The 26,962-nt window shown below is 53.5% G+C and overlaps 2 protein-coding genes across 2 annotated transcripts; both read right to left on the bottom strand.

Annotated features, from left to right (window-relative positions):
- Positions 1–7,240: 7,240 nt before the first annotated feature.
- LOC127026493 (feather keratin Cos2-3-like) lies at positions 7,241–7,995 on the bottom strand. The gene is given in 3 exon segments (XM_050911784.1): positions 7,241–7,570; positions 7,862–7,957; positions 7,960–7,995. Coding segments are annotated over 3 exon segments (462 nt in total).
- A 4,871-nt stretch (positions 7,996–12,866) lies between these two features.
- LOC127026530 (feather keratin Cos2-3-like) lies at positions 12,867–13,615 on the bottom strand. The gene is given in 3 exon segments (XM_050911834.1): positions 12,867–13,190; positions 13,482–13,577; positions 13,580–13,615. Coding segments are annotated over 3 exon segments (456 nt in total).
- Between the last annotated feature and the right edge of the window lie 13,347 nt (positions 13,616–26,962).

Genomic DNA, 26,962 nt, shown 5'->3' with positions numbered 1-26,962 from the left:
TTTCTGAGCTCTGAAGGCCAGTGATGGCAGCAGAGTGGTGCATTGGATTGTGTTGCTACTCAGCTGTGGGTATATGGTCTGTCTTGTTCTGTAAATTGGGAAAAGTTCTGCAGACTCACCAGAAAATGCCATCTGAAAATTGGGATATGTGCTGAGCTCTGGTTATCAGAGCTACATGCCCTTCTGTTGGCTCTGAATGTGGCCAAGGAGCTGGTGTCCACCTGCAAAGGCACGTGCTGGTGAGTAGAAATGCCTGTCGTCCTGACACAGGGCCCCTAAAAGCAGTTCCCTCCCTGTGTGCGGGTAGTGTGCATGCCTCACTCCCCTGAGCTCTCATCTTAGGCCTATGTGGCCGGCTATTACATGCCCATGGTCTCATGTACCTGAGGACAGAGTTGGCTGCTGACTTCTGCACCACAAAGATGCCCCTGTTGAATCCCCTCATGTTCACCCTGAGGAATTAGGAGATGAAAGGTGACCTCACCAGGTTGCCTGGTGGGAGGGGGCTGGGCCAGAGTCAGTAGGTATTTTCCCCTCTACATGAGACAGCTGTGGACTGAGGAAGAGGAGGGAGGATCATGCACTTGTGAGTCACGGTGCCAGCTGGGGAGAGAAGCTGTCCCAGAAAGTGCTGGAAAGGAGGGCTGGGTTTGTTCTTGTGTTTGAGAGGGATCCATCTGGCTCCAGAAAGGTGCTCTTTCTCTCCCAGACCACATCTCTCCCAGCAGCACTGATTTATCCTCCTATATTCAGCTTTTCCCCTTTTGCTTGTGCCACCTCCCCTGCTCCCACAATCTCCTCCCCTGCCCGCCCTCCTTGCCCTGAGAACTGCCCTTCAGCACTTGGTTCTTCCTGCATTTTTCATGACAGTCAACACCTGCTTTGCATCCCCTGGAGACTTCACTTGATAGCTTACTTTTCCTTTTATATTGATGAATAAGAGCATCCAGTAGAACCCTGTGCCCTTTACTTCCAGATGTAGTTTTAAATGGCCAATTTTCCAATGAGACATTTTGAGAAAATAAGCGTACTGTAAAAATAGAATGTACTTAACTTCAAAAAATTCCTACCATGCCCTGTTGCTGTCATCCCCGCTCCACTTTGGCTACTTTCAGGGCACTGTGATCCCTGTGGCCAAGGTGCCCATGCTGGGGGCAACCCCTGCCCACTCTCCCATACACCCACTGTTGCTCCAGACAGCTCCGCCCCTGCTGATCCCTCTGGTGGCACTGCCTTCAGGCCCTGGGCTGAGCTGCGGCTCCTGCTCGCTCGGTGCTCCCAGCCTCTGTTTCTGGGGCTGCTGCCAGGCTTTCGGGGGCCCCACTTGACTGGTGATACTGGCTCCAAAGGCAGCACCAGCCTGTGGGGTTCTGGGGTGGAGGATCAGTGTCTGGTTTTGGGGTGCCATGTCCCCGGGCAGCAGCACCTGACTTGTTCCTGCTGCCGGGTTTCACAAAATCCAGTAGTGCCAGATGCCCCCATGATGGCAGCTCATCCCACTCCTGTCTGTGCCGGGCAGTGCAGGGGAACCATGGCTCAGCAGCCCTGTACTTCCTGTGCTGTCCCACTTCTGTCCTGCCCCCCCTGAGTCCTCTGCCTCCATGGGCCACAGCCCTGCTGAGCACCCCACTCCCACCACTCTTGCCTCCCCTCCGCACCCTGCTAGGGCCCAGGACCAAGTGAGATCCCGTGTGGTACCAGCGCAGGGCACAGCCCCAGAGCAGAGCTGGTAGCAGCGGAGGAGAAGATGTGGCAGAGAGGAGGCACCGCAGCTGAAGCAGAGACCCAGGGCTGGCGGGGGGCAGTGAGGTGTGGGCAGCGGAGCAGTGGGATGCGGCATTGCTAGGGCACAGGTCTGGTGGGTGTGCTTCTGGGTGTGCAGGGCTGCGGGTAGAGATGAGGGGCCAGGCTGGGGGCTGCGTTGGGCCAGGACTGGGGCTGGGCATAGGGTGGGCCCATAGTTCCCTCAAGTCTGCTGTGACTTCTAGCTTCTTCACAGACCTCTTTGCTCTGGACTGTCCCTCTGTCCATCCCTTCCTCTGCTCTCATCCCACCTTCCTTCAGCAAATTCATCAGTCTGTTCTTAATCCAACTCTCCCTGTTTCTGTCCTTTCCTCTGTGTCTTTCTGTATGATGCTGACATCCTCTGGGAACTATTCTCCTTATCATCTCTGTATGCTCCTGACTGCTTCTGCAGGATTAGTCCTGGGAAACAGCAGGCAGGGCTGGGCAGAAAGCAGGTTTTGAGTTTTTTTCCTTCTTTGTCTCCTTGGCAGTGACTGTACGCAGAGGCTAGGTGCAGCAGGAGCTGTTGGCAGATACCACCAAGAGCACTGGCATCAACATCACCTGCTCATGCTGTGACATACAGTCCACTGAACTCATCCATTGGTATCATCAGCTCCTGGGCTGAGGCCCTGCATTTGTCATGAGCTGTCACAAAGGGTCCAAAGAGCTGCGGGACCCTCCGGGGTGGCTGTCAGTGGTGGCAGATCACTGGTCCAGTGCCCTGTGGCTTGCCCGGCCCTGGCGCGGGGACGCGGTGTTGTATTACTGCACCCTGGGAGACACTGGGAGAGGAGCCGGGGCTGCAGCCAGGCACCATGGGTGGGGCCAGGCATGTGTGTCGGGGGCAGGAGGGCAGCCCCGGGTGGGCCCACCAGGGGGCACTGCTGCTCTGCCCACTGGGGCTGCCTCGCCCTGCCTGGCCCCAACCAGCCCTCAGCCCCAGGGTGGTTTGCCTGCTTGCCCAGCACTGGAATTAGCACCAGCATCAGCATCGGGCCCACCAAAGCCCTCCAGCCCCGTGAGGTCGTCCCCCCGCCGACACAGCTGTAGAGCCACCCACCAGACAGAATACCTTTCTGCCACTCACACCCCATTGCCCTCCACACTCCCACCAGGATGGAGACAGAAATACTCCACATTGGCATTGGTGTCGGAGGAGGATATCATGATGGGACCAGTGGCAGCATCTGGCAGTGCCCAGGAAGGAGTGATTGCAGCTGCCAGCCCCGCTGGCTCCCAGAGAGGAGCCACGGCTTTCTGCTCTTCGGAGGGAGACGGGCAGCAGAGATCCTCCTGCCTGTGGGTAGATGGACAACCCTCAGTCCTGCTGCAAGGACTGGGCATTTCTGTCTCACAGTGGGTGGGGGTTCTTCTGTTGTTCTTTTTTTTGACACCACTAACATAACCATTGAAACCTTGAGCAATGTTAGAGCAAGAAGACGCATCTGACATGTTGCTGTTAGCTTTTTCCTTAAAAAAGAAAAAAAGTGGTTTCCTGTTTGGTTACTTTGTAAAGAAGCTCAGATACACAATCCTCCAATTTCATACTCTCCTTCCAAGGCATTCCTGTTTCTGCTAGGACTTAATCTCAAGAAGTTAGTTCAAGTTCAACATCAGCGTAAGAAAGGGAACTAGAGGTTACCAACACCTTCAAGCATTCCTCACAGTGACTAGTTTTGAGACCAAGAGCTTGCTGTACATATCTTCCTCAACCTCAAACACAGAACCTTTGGTGTTGATGAAAGGTCTTGGAGATTGAATGAATGCTTGAACCAGACACTTGTTATAAAGACACTTTTTGAGGCTCAAAGGCAGTTAAGTTCGTACCTCAAGAGTGAAATTTGTGAAGTAGAGATACGGTGTTGAAGATCTGAGCTCGAAAGCTAGAAAGAGGCCTTTGGGAGGAGTGTCCTGGGTCCTGGGCCCAGCCAGTCCCTGAGGAAAATTTGTCTGTGCCTGGCCCTACCTCCATCTAGACAGTACCTATAGACAAGGTGGATATGGGTGGGCTTGAAGCAGGCCTTCTCCGCTCTGAGAATGCAGACCTCATGTCCAGCTGGGTACTATATGGCCAGAGAAAATCATCATGGACACCTTCCTTGATGGGGAATGACTGGGCTCATTGAGATCACCATGACACATAAGATGCTGAAAGGCTCCTGGCAGCCTTCTGTTGCCTGACAGTGGACTGCATAATCTGTTTCTTAGTCTAATACATAAATTTTCAGGTGCCCAAGGCCCCTTTGACAATGTGACCTGGAGATTGGAGGCAGCAGTTCTACAGTAGGTATGTCTGCCTGAGAGGACGCTCAAACACCTTCTGACTTAGAGGGCTGTAAAAAGCCCAGCTGCTGCCCCACTGGTCAAGCAAGAATCTCCAAGTGCTGAAAAACCCAGCCCTGGCCCAGGCAACTTGTGGCATAGCAAAGATTGCAACTTGATTCCTTTCCTTGGGATAAGCACTAGTCTATCATCTCTCTAGAGAGCCTCCCTGGGTCAGCAGTGTGGGGATGCAAGGAGATCTGTCTGGAGTAGCAGTTAGATTTTCTCCACTCTCCACAGTGTGTTTTGGAGGCTGCTTTGAGCCAGCAGAGGGAGGAGAAGATGGGAACCTGCAAGCACCAACTCAATCTTTCTTGGAACTCTGTGGGCAACCTGTGAAAGGGAAAGCATGACATAGTCCTATTTTTTCTAGCAGTCTTGGTGGAACTCGCAGCCTTTGGTGAGATATGTCTTTCAGGCTGCCAAGGATTGGAGCAAAAGGAGTTGCTGACCCAGGCCTCTCAGATGCTGCTGTGGATGGATAAATCCAAACCTTGGGTAGATCCAGGGAGGTTCTTCTCTGCGCTGTCTGTGGAGAACTTTCAGGTGCTTTTCCTTGTGCGGGATGCCAAGCTGCAGGATGGCATCACCTGTCTCTCCACTGAGCCCACATTGGTGGCCACAGCATGCAGCATCACACAGAAAGAGGGGGTGTGTGTATGTTCCCTGTGGTTCCTTCCCCAGCACTGTTTGCATGTAGGCTCCACCAGGCTCCATCAAACCCCCTGAGCTGAAACTAACTGTGGCATGAGAATGAGTATTAAAAAGATGTATCTGACTGGCTTGTCCTGCTCTTAGTCTTTCCTCAGCCTCCTCTGAAGCACACTGTTGCAGAAGGGAGCCCTTGTTGTGAGACATGACTGCTCTTGTTGCTTTATATCCTAGCTAAAATAGCCCGAGGAAGGAAAATCCCTTCCTAGCTGTGCACCTGGGCATCAGACAAACCCTCAGCATATCAAAAAGACCCATCAGCCCGAGACTGGGGAAGATTTACTGTTCAACCAGATTCCCACCTATGCCCCAAGCTGTTCCATTGCTTTTCATGTCTCTCCTCTATCTCAGGGGAATCACCGTTGCTTTGCTGGGGGGAATCCCTGTGCCCGTTTCCTAACAGAAAACAGCTGTTCACTCCATTTCTAGGAATGAGCTTGTCCCTCTGTGCACAGTGTTATGCTAAGTCCATTTGATAGAGCAAAGAGATGACCTTGGAGAGCAGCTGTGTTGGAAGCTGACAAAACCAATCATGGTGGCTGCAAAGAAGTTTTAGCTGAGTTTTCCTTTCTGAATGAGTAAAAATGTATGTGTTAGCAGTGAAGCCTTCTGGAGTGACAGACAGAGCTTAGTCTTTGTATCAAATTGAGGTGTGTCTGAAGGAGATACAGAACAGGGAGAATCAGAAGGAGGCCAAGAGAATGAGGCACCTGAAGAAAAGAGATGTTCTGTGCCTGAGAGGGATGGGAAGGTGGATGGTCACTGAGAAGTGCAGACAGAGGGTCTGCATTAACCTGCTCAGTTAACATGCTCACATTTTCTGTGCTTCTTTGTCTACACTTACAACTGAAATGCTGGATGGATGTTGTGTCTGTGGAGAGCTCAGGGGATTATTCTTCCACATGGCCATCTGCAGGATCACCCCCAGGGTGTCCTCCAGGAAGAGGTTCAGTGGGCTGTTGGCTGAGGAACCAAAACGATTCACTGCCAGAGCAGGAAGAACCAGAGAGGGAGTATTTCAGGCAAGATAAGAACAAATATTTTCTCTTTGTCTTTTCCTTCACCTTCCCCACTGAGTCATTTCCAGAAGCTCTGCTCTTGGGGCTGGAAGGTGGTTTTCTGACTCTCTCACACACAAACAGGAGCGTTGGTCTCAGCATGCACCTCAGCTCAGTGTGGATCCCACTGTGCAAAAATGCCTGTCACTTCCTGCCAGGGTGCCCTCAGAGGGGAGCTGTGCTGTGCCCCAGCTCCCTGCTTTCCCATTGCCCAGAGCATCCAGAGAACAGCCTGTAGTGCCTGGTCCTTGTGTGCTGGGACCAGGATACCTCCAGAGGGGTGAAGGACCCAAGGATCCACTATGAGAACATTACATCCTACTTCCAATTCCCTGTCATCTTAGATGGCTCTTACGTCCCTGAGTACACACTCAGGGGCTGTGCCTTCCTTCCACCCAGCCTAGCACTTCAGCCAGCAAAGCTTAGCATGGGAAGAGGTTTCCTACCTTGGTGGCACAGATCTGCCCTCCATTATGTTGCTGCAGATTCTGTCAGTATGTGAGGTTTGTTGGAGGACAGATTCCCCCTGAAACAAGGCTCTGGTGTCCCAGGCAGGGTGCGGAGATGGAGATGTCCTGGCACTGGTGAATCACCCAGTGCCACTGCTTGCAGGTCTCAGAGAGGAAGAAGTGAAGCCTTGGTCTCTGGGCACAGCAAGAATGTGCCCACTGCTTGGATGATGACTACGGACAGTGACTCTGCCTGGAAACGCAGGCAGGAGGAGAGTGAGGGGAGCATTGCCTGATCCATGGGACCCTGCATGCCAGAGGCCTTATTTCAAGCCCAGCGGTGCCTTCAGGACTTCCTCCTCTGCATGTAGGAGATGATGATTGCCTGAGGGTGACAAGTGTTTAAATCACTACCTGGAGCTCAAGGTGGAGGTCAAAGAAATTGTAATTGAAAAGCATACCTAAATACCTAAAACTGGATTTAGTTTTTGGGGTTCTCCTGGTTTCGGCTGGGACAGAGTTAACTCACTTCTTAATAGAAGGTACAGTGCTGTGTTTTGGATTTAGTGTGAGAATAATGTTGATAACATGCTGATGTTTTAGATGTTGCTAAGTAGCGCTTATCTTAAATCAAGTATTTTTCAGTTTTCCATGCTCTGCCAGCAAGCAGGTGTGCAAGAAGATGGGGGGGAGCATGGCCAGGACAGCTGACCTGAACTAGCCAAAGGTATATTCCATACCACTCAGAATGGAGAGAACTCAGGCTGGCCCCTTGCAAAGGGCTGACACCCTTTGCAGGAAGAGCAGGGCGTGCCCGGCCCCTCTCAAAGCAATGGCCACGATCTCCGTCGTTCAGTCTGGCATCATCTTCTGGGTTCCCGGGGCTCCTTGTCTGGGCTGTCCCCAGTGGCTTTAGCAAGGAGGGCACCTTCTGCTGCCGCAGTAGCGGCTGGTGATACAGGAGAGGTCACAGCACCCAGAGGTGATGGGGACTCCGTTACTGCTGAGGATGCTGCCAACGGCAGCGGAGGTGGAGGAGCCCACAACGGTGTTCTGTGGGAAGGAGCTGAGGATGGGGCCGGGAAGAATCACCACCACGGGAGAGGGCTCGATGACGACGGTGGAGTCCTGGCACTGCCTGACACAGGCCTCATTGCAGCTGTTGGCCAGCGGGGTCGGGCCGCAGGGCTGGCAGGGCTGGCACTGGTTGGAGCAGGACATGCCTGTGGGCCAGAGGTGCAGCTGGGAGAGAGGGCAGGGAGGAAGCAGAAAACGCGGGCACGTGAGAAGCAGCACTGCACCCAACCACAGTGGAGCCAAGGCACCTCCTGGCCCAGCATACGCTGCCCAGCTCAAAGCCCAGGAGCCGCCTCAACTAAGTCCCAGCCTCTCTCTGCGGAAGACCTTCTCTCCCCTTCCCTCTCCCACGAGAAGCAGCTCCCAGCCCTGAGCTAGGACAGCCCATATCAGCTGAGACATGCCTCGAGGAAAGACCAGATCCTGAAGGAGGAGGAGAAGAGCCTTCACACTCACCTGATTGCCAAGGAGAAGGAGGCGAGAGAAGTGGATGAGAGAGCAGAGAGTTGGGCTGCCTTTTATAGTACTCCTGCACTGCCCAAGGCCCAGAGGCACCCTTTGCGGAAGTAATAATTTTCTGACAAGCTCATGTCAAATGCAAAGCATCCCAGCTAATGGTATGGGCTGTGTCCTGGTTTCCTGCACTGCTGCCGCCTTTTGGTTTCCTGCCTTATGCCACGTGCTTTCCCGTAGGAAGGCTTCTCTAAGTGCCGGGATGAGAGGCCCAAGGATTTCCGGGGCAGACACACGTCAGCGCAGGCAGAAGACTCAGCTCAAGTGCTGGCGGCAGCCCGTGCAGGCAGGTGGTGTGCACCTGGGTCCTTCCTGTGGGCTTGTTTGTGGCAAAGTTGTCAGGAAGTGGGCACCGCTCTCGTGCTTCTCGTCCGCATGCCCAAGGACTGCTGTGCGAGAGGACCTGCCACATGCTTTTCTCTTGCTCCCCCCATCGCTCTCCGATGGTCGCTCATCGTTGCACGCAGGCGGGCTTCCGCCGGGAGGGTTGGACCCCATCGCAACACTAACAGTGCTCTCAGGAAAATTTTGCTGGCCTCATTTGCCTCATCCCCTCTCTGTGCAGTCCCTGCAGGTCCTCAGGCAAGACCAGGAGCATGTCTGGGGCCCGGTCCTTCCCCGGGGTACTTGAGTCCTCTTCTGCCAGTGTGGTCCCCAGCATCTCCTCAGCAGAGTCCCCACTTGCTGATGTTTTCCTGGCTTTCTGTGAGCGTACAGATTTTTGCACGGTTCCATGCAGGCATGCATGAGCACAGGCGTGCCAATCTGTACCTGTGTGACCCTCATCACGAGGGCATGTGCAGGTCACAGCAGAGGGACTCTCCCCTGGTGTGTCCATGAGCACCGCAGAGTAGCAGGTTGCCCTTGCCAGAGGGAGCCCGTCTGCAGCTGAATGGTGGTGCCTTTGGCCTGGCAGAGAGGTGCTCAGAGAACTGAAATGCAGTCTCTGCCTCCTGCGCCCTCCGTTTTCTTGCTTTATGCACAGGGAGAAAGGCCAAGAAAGCCTGCCCGCCTATGCAGGCCTTTGTCCCTGAATCGATCCCCTTATGATGCAGCGTTGCTGGTGACTGGGATGGGACACAGGCTCCTCATATGCACATGCCAAGGCCAGGTGCACTGCCGCAGCTCGTCAGCCTGGTGCTGAGTGAGGCAGGGGCCAAGACCTCGCACCAAAAGGGTATTGGACTGAAGGGACCGGGGTCCAGGTGTTGCTCTGCCGTGAGATGTAGGACAGTTGGAGCGACCCAACTTAGAGGTAGCGTGGCTGAGGGCTGCCCCCTTCCCTTTGTTGGCCGTGCTGAGATGATTGCCAGATGGTGCCGCTGGGAGGCTTCAGCCAGAGCCAACTCCCCTTCCCATAGGAGCAGCTTCCAAGCTTAAGTTCTAGTGCTCGGCCCCAAGCGGAGTTACAGCTCCAGCTGTGACACATCTGTGCCTGTATCTGGACACGGACCCCGCCGATCTCGGTCTGGACCCGGACGTGCGGGTGACTTCCGAGCTTGACCTGAGACCTGCCTCGTCTCTGTGAACGCACCTGGTGATCGCTGGACTTTGTTGAACCCCGATGATTGTCATGAGACCTTCTCCTGACCTTGACTCACTGACGCCCTGTTGTTGGTGTTCAACCCCAGCCAGCAGCTAAGCACCACACAGCCCCTCAGCCACTCCCCCCAAGTGGGACGGGGGGCAGAAGCGGAAGGGTAAAAGTGAGAAAAATCATGGGTTGAGACAAAGGCAGTTTAAGAATTAAAAAACAATTGCAAGAAAAAAGCAGAAAAAACAACAACAAAAAGAAAGGAAAATAAAACCAAGAAAAACAAGTGATGCAAAAGAAAACAATTGCTCGCCACCAACCGACCGATGCTCAGCCAGTCCCCGAGCAACGCCAGCCCCCGCCAACTTCACCCCGCCAGTTTTATTGCGGAGCATGATGCCATATAGTATGGAATATGCCTTTGGTCAGTTGGGGTCAGCGGCCCCAGCTGTGTCCTCTCCCGACTTCTTGTGCACCCGCAGCCTACTCGCTGGCGGGGCAGTCTAAGGAGCAGAAGAGGCCTTGATGCTGTCTACGCACTGCTCAGCAACAACTCAAACGTCCCCGTATTATCAACACTGTTTTCAGCACACATCCAAAGCATAGCCCCATACGAGCTACTAGGAAGAAACTTAGCTCTATCCCAAGCAAAACCAGTACCCTCACTGACTTGCCTTTCCAGCTTGACCCCAGACGCACGTAAGACAAGAGCCGGAGCCCGAACACAAGCAGGACGACTTACAGCTCCGTGCACACTTGCAGACCTGTGATCTTAGCGGGGTTTTGGAAAGGCTGGGATAGCTCTCATGTCTGGAGTGTGCAGTGGCTGTGCAAAACAGAAGGCAAAATTGCCACCCTGCACTCCGTAAGAGCAGATTTTTGCCCCCTCAGGGACCTGCCAGGCAGAATCCTTTGGGAAAGGGCCCTGGGGGGTCAGAGAGGCCCAGGGTGACTGTGACGTACAGCAGTTAAGATCTGATGATAATAACATTAAGGAAATCACTATAACTAGCTGCATCTCTTCCACTTCCTAAAGGATCCACCAAGGACACTAGGCGGCTGTCGTTTTGGAGCATTTATTCCAAACCTTTAAGCGCGACTCATCACGCCATTTTTCTTAAGATTACTCAGAGTTACCTCTGTCCCTTAATGAAGGCTGGACTGGTTCTTTTCTGTTGAAATTTTTATTCCTCAAATTGTGCCTCATACTCCGTTGGACCCACTCCGTTGGGCTTACGTGGCAAGGCTTTGGTAGCGGGGGGAGGAAGGTTGCAGGGGTGGTCTCTGTGAGAAGAATCCCGGGGCTGCCCCCATGGCTGACAGAGCCCCTTCCAGCCGGCTCCAAAACGGACCCACCGCTGCCCAACGCTGAGCCCATCTGCAACGCTGGTGGCGCCTCCATGAACACGTACTTGAGAAAGGGCAAAGCACTGCGCAGGAAGAAAGGAATGAACTAAAACAGAAGTGTGAGAAACAATCCCGTAAACACCAAGGCCAGAGAAGAAAGAGGTGGAGGAGGTGCTCCAGGCGACGGTGCAGAGATTCCCGGGCAGCAGTGCTTGTCATTTACGTGCTTTTTTCCTGCTTTCTATCTGTGCCATCAGGAGCAGTCTCTTTCTCCCACTGTTGTTCCCCTCAGAGGATGGTGGGCAATGATGTCAATTGGCCTTTGTGCTTGTGTACCTGGGAACTAGTGCCACGTTTACAGCTTTTCTTTTCCCGCCCGCCCATCCATCCATCCATCCATCCATCCATCCATCCATCCATCCATGCCTCCCTCCCTCATTGCCTCTCTTTTCCGGCCCATCCACTCTCAGTGTTTCCCAGGTAGGTCAGTGCAGAAGACCTCGGCTGACTCTGTAGGCCCAAATTGCTGAGGTTCAAGAACCAAAGGCCGTTCCCCATGATCCGCAGGCTTCAGGAGAGGAGGGAGCCAGGAGCAGGGGCACAGTACAGTTCTCCTCTCTTGGCATCCAGGCAGGAGGCCCTTCTGTGCAAGGCTGAGCTGTGGGGAAAGGGCCCTCAGTGCTCCCCTGGCACCCCCGTTTCCCCCATGCACGCAGAGATCTGCAAACAAAGCTTCTCCTTCTGTGAGGGGCTGGGGTTAGTGGCCTGAGGGAAAAGGAGACGGTGGTGAGAGAGCTTCCGCCATGGAACTGTTCTTCCCCTGCCCCCCCAGGATGGGATTGCACTTGCCACGAGCTGCAAAGAGAGAGCACGGGCTGTTCTGATCGGCGGTCTCTCTACAGTACCATGGGAGGAACTGTCAGTCGCTCGTCTGTGCCATCTTGCAGGCCCATGCGAGTAACCTTTTTGTCCCGGAGGTGCTCTGTCTGATGGGAGTTGGGGATGTGCAGTCTGCAAGACACCTCAGCCCTGCAGATCTGTGTAATGACCCGCCGGGGCTGCACGGGGCACTCTGTGGGTGTGACGGAAGAACAGGGGACTTGCCTGAGCTATCCTTGCCCTTGGATGCATGCCATGCCCCCTCCTCCTGGAAGTGGGTGGGAAGGTGAGGAGGAGGAGGCTCTGGGCTCTCGCCAAGGTGGTTTCTCCTACCATCCCCTCCTTCCGTCCTCGCGGCCATCTTCTCCCTGAGCCTTCTCGCCCAGCACAGCTCCATCCAGAGCAGGAGGAGCTGCCTTGAGCGCTTGCGGGGCTGCGGACCTGCCAGGCCCTCCTGCAGCGCTGGGGTCCTCCCATGAAGACAGCCCAAGTTGGGATCACCATCTGTAGGGCACGCTTAGAGGCCAAGGGGAATATTTCTGGGCAGAGGTGCAGCAAGACAAGGGCTGATGGTCACCGGCTGTGGAGTAGCCAGAGACGTTGTCCTCAGCTCCAAGGGACAGTGACCGAAGGAGGCCACCAGACAGTGTGTCCTGCCCTCCCAGTCCTCTAGGAATGAGAAAGGGTCCACCTGCTCACCCACTTGTTCCCTCCCAGCATATCTCCTGTCTCCCTGGACAGCTTTAGAGAGCATCCAGAGAGGAAAGGACCACACAGAGGCAGAGGCTGGGATGCAGCAGGGTTTAATGAGCCTAAAGAGGGAAACAAGATGCTTCTGAGAGGAGGCCACAGTGAAAGGATCACCACGGACAGCCAAGAGTCAGTGCCCCACAGAGGGAGAGGGGCAGGCAGGTTCCCCCAAGCTGGCTGTGCTGGGCCTCATGGCCCAGGGGAGTGGAAAACAACAAAGGGAAAGGAGGGAAAGGAGAGAGCGGAGGAAGGGAACGAGAGGCATTGCTCATGTTTTCAGAGAGCCCAGGCTGGCCCCTTCCAAAGGGCTGACACCCTTTGCAGGAAGAGCAGGGCGTGCCCGGCCCCTCTCAAAGCAATGGCCACGATCTCCGTCGTTCAGTCTGGCATCATCTTCTGGGTTCCCGGGGCTCCTTGTCTGGGCTGTCCCCAGTGGCTTTAGCAAGGGGGGCACCTTCTGCAGTAGCGGCTGGTGATACAGGAGAGGTCACAGCACCCAGAGGTGATGGGGACTCCGTTACTGCTGAGGATGCTGCCAACGGCAGCGGAGGTGGAGGAGCCCACAACGGTGTTCTGTGGGAAGGAGCTGAGGATGGGGCCGGGAAGAATCACCACCACGGGAGAGGGCTCGATGACGACGGTGGAGTCCTGGCACTGCCTGACACAGGCCTCATTGCAGCTGTTGGCCAGCGGGGTCGGGCCGCAGGGCTGGCAGGGCTGGCACTGGTTGGAGCAGGACATGCCTGTGGGCCAGAGGTGCAGCTGGGAGAGAGGGCAGGGAGGAAGCAGAAAACGCGGGCACGTGAGAAGCAGCACTGCACCCAACCACAGTGGAGCCAAGGCACCTCCTGGCCCAGCATACGCTGCCCAGCTCAAAGCCCAGGAGCCGCCTCAACTAAGTCCCAGCCTCTCTCTGCGGAAGACCTTCTCTCCCCTTCCCTCTCCCACGAGAAGCAGCTCCCAGCCCTGAGCTAGGACAGCCCATATCAGCTGAGACATGCCTCGAGGAAAGACCAGATCCTGAAGGAGGAGGAGAAGAGCCTTCACACTCACCTGATTGCCAAGGAGAAGGAGGCGAGAGAAGTGGATGAGAGAGCAGAGAGTTGGGCTGCCTTTTATAGTACTCCTGCACTGCCCAAGGCCCAGAGGCACCCTTTGCGGAAGTAATAATTTTCTGACAAGCTCATGTCAAATGCAAAGCATCCCAGCTAATGGTATGGGCTGTGTCCTGGTTTCCTGCACTGCTGCCGCCTTTTGGTTTCCTGCCTTATGCCACGTGCTTTCCCGTAGGAAGGCTTCTCTAAGTGCCGGGATGAGAGGCCCAAGGATTTCCGGGGCAGACACACGTCAGCGCAGGCAGAAGACTCAGCTCCAGTGCTGGCGGCAGCCCGTGCAGGCAGGTGGTGTGCACCTGGGTCCTTCCTGTGGGCTTGTTTGTGGCAAAGTTGTCAGGAAGTGGGCACCGCTCTCGTGCTTCTCGTCCGCATGCCCAAGGACTGCTGTGCGAGAGGACCTGCCACATGCTTTTCTCTTGCTCCCCCCATCGCTCTCCGATGGTCGCTCATCGTTGCACGCAGGCGGGCTTCCGCCGGGAGGGTTGGACCCCATCGCAACACTAACAGTGCTCTCAGGAAAATTTTGCTGGCCTCATTTGCCTCATCCCCTCTCTGTGCAGTCCCTGCAGGTCCTCAGGCAAGACCAGGAGCATGTCTGGGGCCCGGTCCTTCCCCGGGGTACTTGAGTCCTCTTCTGCCAGTGTGGTCCCCAGCATCTCCTCAGCAGAGTCCCCACTTGCTGATGTTTTCCTGGCTTTCTGTGAGCGTACAGATTTTTGCACGGTTCCATGCAGGCATGCATGAGCACAGGCGTGCCAATCTGTACCTGTGTGACCCTCATCACGAGGGCATGTGCAGGTCACAGCAGAGGGACTCTCCCCTGGTGTGTCCATGAGCACCGCAGAGTAGCAGGTTGCCCTTGCCAGAGGGAGCCCGTCTGCAGCTGAATGGTGGTGCCTTTGGCCTGGCAGAGAGGTGCTCAGAGAACTGAAATGCAGTCTCTGCCTCCTGCGCCCTCCGTTTTCTTGCTTTATGCACAGGGAGAAAGGCCAAGAAAGCCTGCCCGCCTATGCAGGCCTTTGTCCCTGAATCGATCCCCTTATGATGCAGCGTTGCTGGTGACTGGGATGGGACACAGGCTCCTCATATGCACATGCCAAGGCCAGGTGCACTGCCGCAGCTCGTCAGCCTGGTGCTGAGTGAGGCAGGGGCCAAGACCTCGCACCAAAAGGGTATTGGACTGAAGGGACCGGGGTCCAGGTGTTGCTCTGCCGTGAGATGTAGGACAGTTGGAGCGACCCAACTTAGAGGTAGCGTGGCTGAGGGCTGCCCCCTTCCCTTTGTTGGCCGTGCTGAGATGATTGCCAGATGGTGCCGCTGGGAGGCTTCAGCCAGAGCCAACTCCCCTTCCCATAGGAGCAGCTTCCAAGCTTAATTCTAGTGCTCGGCCCCAAGCGGAGTTACAGCTCCAGCTGTGACACATCTGTGCCTGTATCTGGACACGGACCCCGCCGATCTCGGTCTGGACCCGGACGTGCGGGTGACTTCCGAGCTTGACCTGAGACCTGCCTCGTCTCTGTGAACGCACCTGGTGATCGCTGGACTTTGTTGAACCCCGATGATTGTCATGAGACCTTCTCCTGACCTTGACTCACTGACGCCCTGTTGTTGGTGTTCAACCCCAGCCAGCAGCTAAGCACCACACAGCCCCTCAGCCACTCCCCCCAAGTGGGACGGGGGGCAGAAGCGGAAGGGTAAAAGTGAGAAAAATCATGGGTTGAGACAAAGGCAGTTTAAGAATTAAAAAACAATTGCAAGAAAAAAGCAGAAAAAACAACAACAAAAAGAAAGGAAAATAAAACCAAGAAAAACAAGTGATGCAAAAGAAAACAATTGCTCGCCACCAACCGACCGATGCTCAGCCAGTCCCCGAGCAACGCCAGCCCCCGCCAACTTCACCCCGCCAGTTTTATTGCAGAGCATGATGCCATATAGTATGGAATATGCCTTTGGTCAGTTGGGGTCAGCGGCCCCAGCTGTGTCCTCTCCCGACTTCTTGTGCACCCGCAGCCTACTCGCTGGCGGGGCAGTCTAAGGAGCAGAAGAGGCCTTGATGCTGTCTACGCACTGCTCAGCAACAACTCAAACGTCCCCGTATTATCAACACTGTTTTCAGCACACATCCAAAGCATAGCCCCATACGAGCTACTAGGAAGAAACTTAGCTCTATCCCAAGCAAAACCAGTACCCTCACTGACTTGCCTTTCCAGCTTGACCCCAGACGCACGTAAGACAAGAGCCGGAGCCCGAACACAAGCAGGACGACTTACAGCTCCGTGCACACTTGCAGACCTGTGATCTTAGCGGGGTTTTGGAAAGGCTGGGATAGCTCTCATGTCTGGAGTGTGCAGTGGCTGTGCAAAACAGAAGGCAAAATTGCCACCCTGCACTCCGTAAGAGCAGATTTTTGCCCCCTCAGGGACCTGCCAGGCAGAATCCTTTGGGAAAGGGCCCTGGGGGGTCAGAGAGGCCCAGGGTGACTGTGACGTACAGCAGTTAAGATCTGATGATAATAACATTAAGGAAATCACTATAACTAGCTGCATCTCTTCCACTTCCTAAAGGATCCACCAAGGACACTAGGCGGCTGTCGTTTTGGAGCATTTATTCCAAACCTTTAAGCGCGACTCATCACGCCATTTTTCTTAAGATTACTCAGAGTTACCTCTGTCCCTTAATGAAGGCTGGACTGGTTCTTTTCTGTTGAAATTTTTATTCCTCAAATTGTGCCTCATACTCCGTTGGACCCACTCCGTTGGGCTTACGTGGCAAGGCTTTGGTAGCGGGGGGAGGAAGGTTGCAGGGGTGGTCTCTGTGAGAAGAATCCCGGGGCTGCCCCCATGGCTGACAGAGCCCCTTCCAGCCGGCTCCAAAACGGACCCACCGCTGCCCAACGCTGAGCCCATCTGCAACGCTGGTGGCGCCTCCATGAACACGTACTTGAGAAAGGGCAAAGCACTGCGCAGGAAGAAAGGAATGAACTAAAACAGAAGTGTGAGAAACAATCCCGTAAACACCAAGGCCAGAGAAGAAAGAGGTGGAGGAGGTGCTCCAGGCGACGGTGCAGAGATTCCCGGGCAGCAGTGCTTGTCATTTACGTGCTTTTTTCCTGCTTTCTATCTGTGCCATCAGGAGCAGTCTCTTTCTCCCACTGTTGTTCCCCTCAGAGGATGGTGGGCAATGATGTCAATTGGCCTTTGTGCTTGTGTACCTGGGAACTAGTGCCACGTTTACAGCTTTTCTTTTCCCGCCCGCCCATCCATCCATCCATCCATCCATCCATCCATCCATCCATCCATGCCTCCCTCCCTCATTGCCTCTCTTTTCCGGCCCATCCACTCTCAGTGTTTCCCAGGTAGGTCAGTGCAGAAGACCTCGGCTGACTCTGTAGGCCCAAATTGCTGAGGTTCAAGAACCAAAGGCCGTTCCCCATGATCCGCAGGCTTCAGGAGAGGAGGGAGCCAGGAGCAGGGGCACAGTACAGTTCTCCTCTCTTGGCATCCAGGCAGGAGGCCCTTCTGTGCAAGGCTGAGCTGTGGGGAAAGGGCCCTCAGTGCTCCCCTGGCACCCCCGTTTCCCCCATGCACGCAGAGATCTGCAAACAAAGCTTCTCCTTCTGTGAGGGGCTGGGGTTAGTGGCCTGAGGGAAAAGGAGACGGTGGTGAGAGAGCTTCCGCCATGGAACTGTTCTTCCCCTGCCCCCCCAGGATGGGATTGCACTTGCCACGAGCTGCAAAGAGAGAGCACGGGCTGTTCTGATCGGCGGTCTCTCTACAGTACCATGGGAGGAACTGTCAGTCGCTCGTCTGTGCCATCTTGCAGGCCCATGCGAGTAACCTTTTTGTCCCGGAGGTGCTCTGTCTGATGGGAGTTGGGGATGTGCAGTCTGCAAGACACCTCAGCCCTGCAGATCTGTGTAATGACCCGCCGGGGCTGCACGGGGCACTCTGTGGGTGTGACGGAAGAACAGGGGACTTGCCTGAGCTATCCTTGCCCTTGGATGCATGCCATGCCCCCTCCTCCTGGAAGTGGGTGGGAAGGTGAGGAGGAGGAGGCTCTGGGCTCTCGCCAAGGTGGTTTCTCCTACCATCCCCTCCTTCCGTCCTCGCGGCCATCTTCTCCCTGAGCCTTCTCGCCCAGCACAGCTCCATCCAGAGCAGGAGGAGCTGCCTTGAGCGCTTGCGGGGCTGCGGACCTGCCAGGCCCTCCTGCAGCGCTGGGGTCCTCCCATGAAGACAGCCCAAGTTGGGATCACCATCTGTAGGGCACGCTTAGAGGCCAAGGGGAATATTTCTGGGCAGAGGTGCAGCAAGACAAGGGCTGATGGTCACCGGCTGTGGAGTAGCCAGAGACGTTGTCCTCAGCTCCAAGGGACAGTGACCGAAGGAGGCCACCAGACAGTGTGTCCTGCCCTCCCAGTCCTCTAGGAATGAGAAAGGGTCCACCTGCTCACCCACTTGTTCCCTCCCAGCATATCTCCTGTCTCCCTGGACAGCTTTAGAGAGCATCCAGAGAGGAAAGGACCACACAGAGGCAGAGGCTGGGATGCAGCAGGGTTTAATGAGCCTAAAGAGGGAAACAAGATGCTTCTGAGAGGAGGCCACAGTGAAAGGATCACCACGGACAGCCAAGAGTCAGTGCCCCACAGAGGGAGAGGGGCAGGCAGGTTCCCCCAAGCTGGCTGTGCTGGGCCTCATGGCCCAGGGGAGTGGAAAACAACAAAGGGAAAGGAGGGAAAGGAGAGAGCGGAGGAAGGGAACGAGAGGCATTGCTCATGTTTTCAGAGAGCCCAGGCTGGCCCCTTCCAAAGGGCTGACACCCTTTGCAGGAAGAGCAGGGCGTGCCCGGCCCCTCTCAAAGCAATGGCCACGATCTCCGTCGTTCAGTCTGGCATCATCTTCTGGGTTCCCGGGGCTCCTTGTCTGGGCTGTCCCCAGTGGCTTTAGCAAGGGGGGCACCTTCTGCAGTAGCGGCTGGTGATACAGGAGAGGTCACAGCACCCAGAGGTGATGGGGACTCCGTTACTGCTGAGGATGCTGCCAACGGCAGCGGAGGTGGAGGAGCCCACAACGGTGTTCTGTGGGAAGGAGCTGAGGATGGGGCCGGGAAGAATCACCACCACGGGAGAGGGCTCGATGACGACGGTGGAGTCCTGGCACTGCCTGACACAGGCCTCATTGCAGCTGTTGGCCAGCGGGGTCGGGCCGCAGGGCTGGCAGGGCTGGCACTGGTTGGAGCAGGACATGCCTGTGGGCCAGAGGTGCAGCTGGGAGAGAGGGCAGGGAGGAAGCAGAAAACGCGGGCACGTGAGAAGCAGCACTGCACCCAACCACAGTGGAGCCAAGGCACCTCCTGGCCCAGCATACGCTGCCCAGCTCAAAGCCCAGGAGCCGCCTCAACTAAGTCCCAGCCTCTCTCTGCGGAAGACCTTCTCTCCCCTTCCCTCTCCCACGAGAAGCAGCTCCCAGCCCTGTAGCACAGGTGATACAGGAGAGAGGCAAGGAAGTTTATTTCTCCTCCTTCTGAATCAGAAACTGACTTACTACAGGTGATTAGGTGATACAGAAAAAACTGATTGACTCAAACCCTTTTGAGATACTGTTGAAAGCAGTATGAGCTGCCAGACTTGAGTATCAGGATTGACATGAGCCTGCAATTTAAGACTGTATAGATCAATGGATCAGCATTTTCTAGATTATAGAGGGTAAGATGGACAATAAGCAGACTGAGTGAGCTGATAAAGTGATAGATAGCTGGATACATAGTAAGGCAAAGTAAAAATTCATTTCTGGCTTCACAGATCATGCATAGTAGGTCTCTGTGCTGCAGTTCCCACCAGAAACACCCATCCAGATGGCACACAGCATGACACTGCAATGTAATTTCTCCACCAGCGGCTCTTATCCCTCCATCTGCTGATATGCTATCTGTCCCCTAGGTATCCAGTCCCTTATGATGCTGCTGCTGGTGGATAACTCCAGACCTCGAGTGGATTCAGGGAGGTTCTTCCCTGCACTGTCTGCAAAGTACTCCCTGGTGCTTCTCTGTGTGCAGGATGCCATGCTCCAAGATAGCATTGGATCATTGAGCAATCATGGATAATGTGGGTGACATCCTGCCGATGCTGCCAATACTGGTCAACCGCAGGGTGTCAGAAGGCACGATGTCAGAAAAACAGAATAGACTAGACTAGACTAGACTAGAATATTTTCAGCTGGAAGGGGCCTACAACAATCACTTAGTCCAACATTAAAAAAACAGTGTGGAGTCTTAGCATTCCTTTTATGCCCATTGGTTCTTACATGAAAACAATGTCAGGTCTCAGCAGACCAAGAAAGTTTGCAGGACTAGGAGCAGCTAGAGCCCTTCCTATCAGGAGGATCTTCCAGAGATGTTGTGCAGGCTCTGGCCTTGCAAAGTTTTAGGACTTGGGCACAGCCCTGACCAGCCTGATCTGATGAGACCTGCTCTGAGCAGGGACTTGGAACAGGCGATCTCCAGAGGTCCAGTCCAACCTAAATTATTCTATGATTCTATGGAAAAAGTAAAAATAGTTTGGCAGGTTGGTTTGTTTCTTAAAGGATAAAAGTAAGGAGAGGACAAATGCAGATGCAACTGGTTTTGAGGAAACGGAGAATGGAAGGGTTATGGTCAAGTGGAAGGACTGTTTGTTGTTATTTTTTTTCCCTCAATGAGCTTTTCAGAAGCTGATGTATGAGATGGGATGGGCAGGGTGGCAGGAAACTTCATTTCTGGGTTCCTGAGATAACTTTTTTTGGCTAGAGGGAGGAAGTCCACAGTGCCTGGGGCTCTGAGTGGGGCAGTCGGTGTCTGCAGGGTTTGGGGGTGTTGACCATTGTGTTTGTGAGAGCCGCAGCCTTGCGGTGTGCGGACAGGAGCCTGGGGCTAGACACCGTGCAGGAGCCAGGAGAGGCCAACCCAGCCAAGGGCTTGAGGATGGAGAGAGAGGAGGCACAGGCATCAGGGAAGGAGAGACTCCCAAGATGTTGCACAGGAGGATGTGTCAGAGAGGTTGGTCTATCCCTCTTTTATCCCTCACATACATAGGAAAGTCAGAAGTCTTAATCTTTCTGCGTTTGCTTTTCCTCTGTTATGCAGCCTAGGATGGGAGGATGTTACGGTCACTTTCTGTCCAACTTGGGCGTATGGAAGGACAAGCTGCAGCCAGCTCTGCAGTGATGGACTCCTTGAAGACTCCGAGGAGGTGACTGCCTTGTCTGGGTGAGAATGAGTGCATCTTGGAACTGTCCGTGCCTCCTGGGATCACCTTTTCTCTCTGAAGGTGTGCAGTGCCCTTATTTCTTAGGAAATAAGGAAAATGCAGATGCTGCTGCTGAAGATGATGATGATGACGATGACGGTTATTATTATTGCAGAGATTTGATGAAGGCTCTTTGAGACTCTAAAGTTGTTGTTGGAGCCTGGTTCCTCTCTGGGGTTGCAGGTTGTCCTGCCAGAACAGGGGACATAGCCAGATTCTTGGGGTTGCTGTGCAACCGGGTTCCTCATGTATTTCTGGGGATATGGGGGACAGGTGTTGTTCCTATGTGGCAGAGGAAGGAAAGGGTAGAAGCGGTAGAAACATAGGGCCCATCTGTTCCCAGAAGAAACAGCAATGTCCCCAGAGAGATGGTGTAAAACCTCAGTGGGGCAAAATTAAAAATCTTAAATGGTCCATCAGGGGTGTGCAGAAGAGCAGGCATTTCTCATTGTAGATGGGAGGACTCCACTGGGATATTTGACCAGGAAGAGACCCTTCCTGCCATGGGAAATCCAGAGCCACCAGGTTCCCTCACTGTAAAGATTTTGGCTGCAGGATCAACACATGTTGCTGCTGGAGGAGGGAGGACCACAGCAGGGGCATTTTAGGTGTGCTAAGAACAAGTATTTTCTCCACCCCATTTCATTCTTTGTTCCCCTTGCGGAGTCATTTTGGGGAGCTCTGCTCTCTTGGAACTATTAGGGGGGATGTGTGTTTTTTTGAGTCTCTCTCACACATGCAGGAGGATCGGTCTCAGCGTGCACCTCAGGTATCTCATCCTTGCTGTCTTCCTGAGGCAACACTGGGTAAGCATTGGCTTTGGCTGGAAGTGTGATTTGTCTTCTCCCCAGGAAACCCTCATCCACTCAACAGATCTCTGCAGGGAGCTGCTTTTGAATTATCAGTGAATGGTGGGAAACACATTCCCAAGCCCTGGTCCTCATGGGGGACTTCTACCACCCTGATATCTGTGGAGGGACAACACAGCAGGGCATAAGCGATCCAGGAGTTTCCTGGAATGTGTTAATGATAACTTCCTTCTCCAAGTGATAGAGAAGCCAATGAGGAGAGGTGCTATGCTGTACCTTGTTCTCACCAACAAGGAGGGGCTGGTGGGGAATGTGAAGCTCAAGGGCAGCCTTGGCTGCAGTGACCATGAAATGGTGGAGTTCAAGATCTTTAGGGCAGCGAGGTGGGTGCACAGCAAGCTCGCTACCCTGGACTTCAGGGACCTGCTTGGTAGACTACCATGGGATAAAGCCCTTGAGGGAAGAGGGGCCCAAGAAATCTGGCTAATATTCAAGGATCACCTCCTCCAAGCTCAGGACTGATGCATCCCAACCAAGACGAAGTCAGGCAAAAACACCAGGAGGCCTGCATGGATGAACAAGGAGCTTCTGCACAAACTCAAACACAAAAAGGAAGCCAACAGAGGGTGGAAGCAAGGACAGATATCCTGGGAGGAATACAGAGAAATAGTCTGAGCACCCAGGGATCAGGTCAGGAAAGCCAAAGCCCTGACAGAATTAAATCTGGCCAGGGACGTCAAAGGCAACAAGAAAAGCTTCTATAGGTATGTTGGTGATAAAAGGAAGACTAGGGAAAATGTGGGCCCTCTCCAGAAGGAAACGGTAGACCTGGTTACCTGGGATATGGAGAAGGCTGAGATACTCAACGACTTTTTTGCCTCAGTCTTCACTGGCAAGTGCTCCAGCCACACCGCTCAAGTCACAGAAGGCAAAAGCAGGGACTGGAAGAATCACCCACTGTAGGAGAAGATCAGGTTTGAGACCATCTAAGGAATCCGAAGGGGCACAAGACCATGGGACCTGATGAGATGCATCCGCAGGTCCTGAGGGAGCTGGCGGATGAAGTGGTTAAACCACTATCGATCATATTTGAGAAGTCGTGGCAGTTTGGGGAAGTTCCCACTGACTAGAAAAGGGGAAACATAACCCCCATTTTTAAAAAGGGAAAAAAGGAAGACCCGGGGAACTACAGGCCACTCAGTCTCACCTCTGTGCCCGGCAAGATCATGGAGCAGATCCTCCTGGAAACTACGCTAAGGTACACAGAAAATAAGGAGGTGATCAGTGACAGCCAACATGGCTTCGCTAAGGGCAAATCGTGCCTGACAAATTTGGTGGCCATCTACAACGGGGTTACAGCATTGGTGGATAACAGAAGAGCAGTGGATGTCATCTACCTGGACTTGTGCCAAGCATTTAACATTGTCTTACATGACAACCTTGTCTCTAAATTGGGGAGACATGGATTTGTCGGATGGACCACTCGATGGATAAGGAATTGGCTGGATGATTGCACTCAGAGTTACGGTCAATAGCTTGATGTCCAAGTGGAGACCAGTGATGAGAGGCGTTCCTCAGGGGTTGGTATTGGGACTGGCACTGTTTAACATCTTTGTCAGCGACATGGACAATGGGATTGAGTGCACCCTCAGCAAGTTTGCTGACAACACCAAGTTATGTGGTGCGGTTGACATGCTGAAGGGAAGGGATGCCATCCAGGGTGTATTGGGTCTAGCTGAGATGGAGTTAATTTTCCCCATAGCAGCCCTCATAGTGCTGTGCTCTGTATTGGTAGCTAGAACGGTGTTGATAACACACCAGTGTTTTGGCTACTGCTGAGCAGTGCTCCCACAGCATCAAGGCTGTCTCTCCAACATTGCCCCCCTCACCAGTAGGCTGGGGCGGGGCAAGATCTTGGGAGGGGACAGATCCAGGACAGCTGACCCAAACTGACCAAAGGGATATTCCATACCGTATGACATCTGCTCAGTATAAAAGCTAGGGGGAGGAGGAGGAAGGGGGGGCATTCATTTGTTTACGTTTGTCTTCCGGAGCAACCACCACGCATACTGAAACCTTGCTTCCCGGGAAGTGGCCGAACATCGCCTGCTGATGGGAAGTAGAGAATAAAACCTTTTGTTTTCCTTTGCTTTTGTGCGCGACCTTTGCTTCTGCTTTATTAAACTGCCCTTATCTCGACCTACGAGCCTTTTGTTTTATTTTCTCCCCCTGTCCAGTTGAGGAGGGGGAGTGATAGAGCAGCTTTGGTGGGCACCTGGCATCCGGCCAGGGTCAACGTACCACAGTGCCTGCAGAAGACTCAGCTCAAATGCCGGATGGGTGCAGTGCAGGCAAATGGTGTTGGCCTGGGGCACACTGGTGGGGTTGCCTATGGTTGTGTTGACAGGAAGGGACCCAGCTGCTCCCAGCCCTGCAATCCTTGGCTGGTCACCCAAGGGCTTTCTTTGCATGAGGACAAGCTGTGTTTTTCTCTTTCCCTCCCTCCCTCCCTCCCTCCAAACACAATGAGGATGTTTCCATGTGGAGGCTGCCTGCTGCACTCCCAAGTCCTGAGGGACAATTTGAGAGTCTATTTTGGCCCCCACCCTCAAATACAGCAGGGGCAGAGGAAGCAGCAGTCCACCTCATGACTTCCATGGAGCACATGAGGCAGTGGGACTGGCTGATCCAGAGGTTTAGAGCCAGACAATATCTAGAAGGGTACAGAGTTATTAACTTACATCAGGCATTACTCACTACATGAAAGTGTTGAAACTTGAAACCTGACAGGCAGAAAGATAATGTCATTTTGTGGCCTGAACATAGTAAGAAAAAGGTGTTGGAATGCCAAATGGCAAAGCTGTTTTTAAATTCTCTGTGAGGAAAATCTGGACAGAGATCCAACCTACTCAATATCACCATGTAAGACAACCAGATGAGTTGTATGGTTACCTTTTTTCTCAAGCTTATGATATGTCCTCCTGTGCTTTTATTGATGAGAATATGGCCACTGTCTCATGGAACCATGCCAAAGGGTACATGACCCTGGAGTACAATACTAACATTTCTGTAGCTTGCTTCACAACAGCATATGCACACCTAGAGCTTTACAATCTCTCAGGTGCCCTGGAAGACCATTGCCTTTATCTTGACACAGCCTCTGTGATATCCATGAGTCATCCAGGGGACTGGGGTCCCTTGCTCAGTGAGTTGATGGGCAAGTGACTGCCAGATGGCCATATCTTGGAGTTTGTGTCATCAGGCGCTAAATCCTACAGCTTCTTGCAGTCTAGACAAAAGTGTAATTTAGAGGTTAATGCCATCGCTCTAAATGCAACAAACAGAGGAAAGATCAATTTTGAGGCACTGAGGGATCTTGTGTTGGATACTGTGTAAATCTAGGCAGTGACAACCATAAAAAGATCGTGCTAGAGCAGCGCTGTATCACCAGGAACAAGCAGAAGTGGGCAATAGAAACCAAGGCCCCTTTGGAAGATGTAGAAGGTGATCTATGACAAAAGAGTACTGACTGAAAATTTAAAAGCCTCCTCTATGGCTTTTTATCATGGGCATGCACTGGAAGCACTCTTTTTCTGCTATCCTCGAAGGGCATAACAACTATGGGAAAAGTTATTTTGTAAAAAGTCTTTTGGAGAATCATAGAATGGTTGAGGTTGGAAGAGACCACTAGAAGTGACCTTGCCCAACCACCCTTCTGAAGCAGGGTTACCTAGAGCAGGTTGGCCAGAACTGTGTCCTGATTGCTCTTGAGTATCTCCAAGGAGGGAGACTCCACAACCTCTCTGGACAACCTGTTCAAGTGCTCAGTCACCCTCACAGTAAAAAAGCATTTCCTGATGTTTCAGACACAGCCTCCTGTGTTTCAGCCTGTGCCCATTTCCTGTGGTCCTGTCATTGGGCACCACTGAGAAGAGTCTTCTTTGCACCTTCCCTGTCTTCTTTGCACCTTCCCTTCAGTTATTTATATGTATAGTGTATTATTTAGTTTATGTGACAAGGTTTTGGTAGTGGACGGAGTTCCAGGGGTGGCTTCTATGAGAAGATGCCAGAAGCTGCCCCTATGTCAGATGGAGCCAGTTCCAGCCGGCTTGAAGACAGACCAGATGCTGGCCAAAGCTAAGCCAATCAGTGATGTTAGTAGCGCTTCTCTGACAATATATTTAAGAAGAGGTAAAAAACTGCTGTGCAACAGCAACTGGGAGAGAGGAGTGAGAATATGTGAGAGAAAACAACTATGCAGACACCAAGGTCAGTGAAGAAGTAGGAGGAGGTGGCATGGGAGCTCCAGGCAATGGAGAAGAGATTCCCCTGCAGCCTGTGGTGAAGACCATGGTGATGGAGGTTGTCCCCTTGCAGCCTGTGGAGGTCCATGGTGGAGCAGATATCCACCCCGCAGCCTGTGGAGAACCCCATGCCGGAGCAGGTGGATGTACCCTGAAGGAAGCTGTGACCCCGTGAAGAGCTGGAACAGGTTCCTGGAAGGAACTGTCGTCCCATGGGGGACCCACGCTGGAGCAGTCCATTCCTGAAGGAGTGCAGCCCGTGGAAAGGACCTGTGCTGCAGCATTTTGTGAAGAACTGCAGCCTATGGGAAGGACCCACGTTGGAGAAGTTTGTGAAGGACTGTCTCCTGTGGGTGGGACCCCACGCTGGAGCTGGGGAAGAACATGAGGAGGAAGGAGCGGCAGAGACAATACGTGATGAACTGACTGCAATCCCCATTCCCTGTCCCCCTGCACCACTCGAGGGGAGGAGGTAGAGAAGTCAGGAGTGAAGTTGAGCCTGGGAAGAAGGGAGGGGTGGGGGGAAGGTGGTTTTGGATTTGTTCTTATTTTTCATTATCCTGCTCTGATTTTGATTGGAAATAAATTAGATTAATTTCCCCAAGTTGAGACTGTTTTGCACGTGACTGTAGTTGCTGAGTGATTTCTCTGTCCTTATCTTGACCCATGAGCCTTTCGTCATATTTTCTCCCCCTGTCCAGTTGAGGAGGGGGAGTGATAGAATGGCTTTGGTCGGCACCTGGCAGTCAGCCAAAGTCAACCCACCACACATTGACAAGATCCCCCCTGAGCCTTCTCTTCTCTCGGGTAACCAGTTCCAGTTCTCTCAGCCTTACCTCATAGGAGAGATGAGCCAGTCCCTTAATTACCTTTGTGACCCTTCATTGGACTCTCCACTAAGTCCATATCTCCCTTGTACTAAGGAGCCCAGAACTGGAACCAGTACTCCAGGTGTCGCCTCACCAGTGCTGAGTAGATGGAAAGGATCACCTCTCTCTACCTCCTGGTAACACTCCTTTTAATG

Source organism: Gymnogyps californianus, chromosome 28 (assembly GCF_018139145.2).
Source record: "Gymnogyps californianus isolate 813 chromosome 28, ASM1813914v2, whole genome shotgun sequence".
In the NCBI taxonomy this organism is placed as follows: domain Eukaryota; kingdom Metazoa; phylum Chordata; class Aves; order Accipitriformes; family Cathartidae; genus Gymnogyps; species Gymnogyps californianus.
This window is presented reverse-complemented; position numbering and strand designations above follow the sequence as displayed.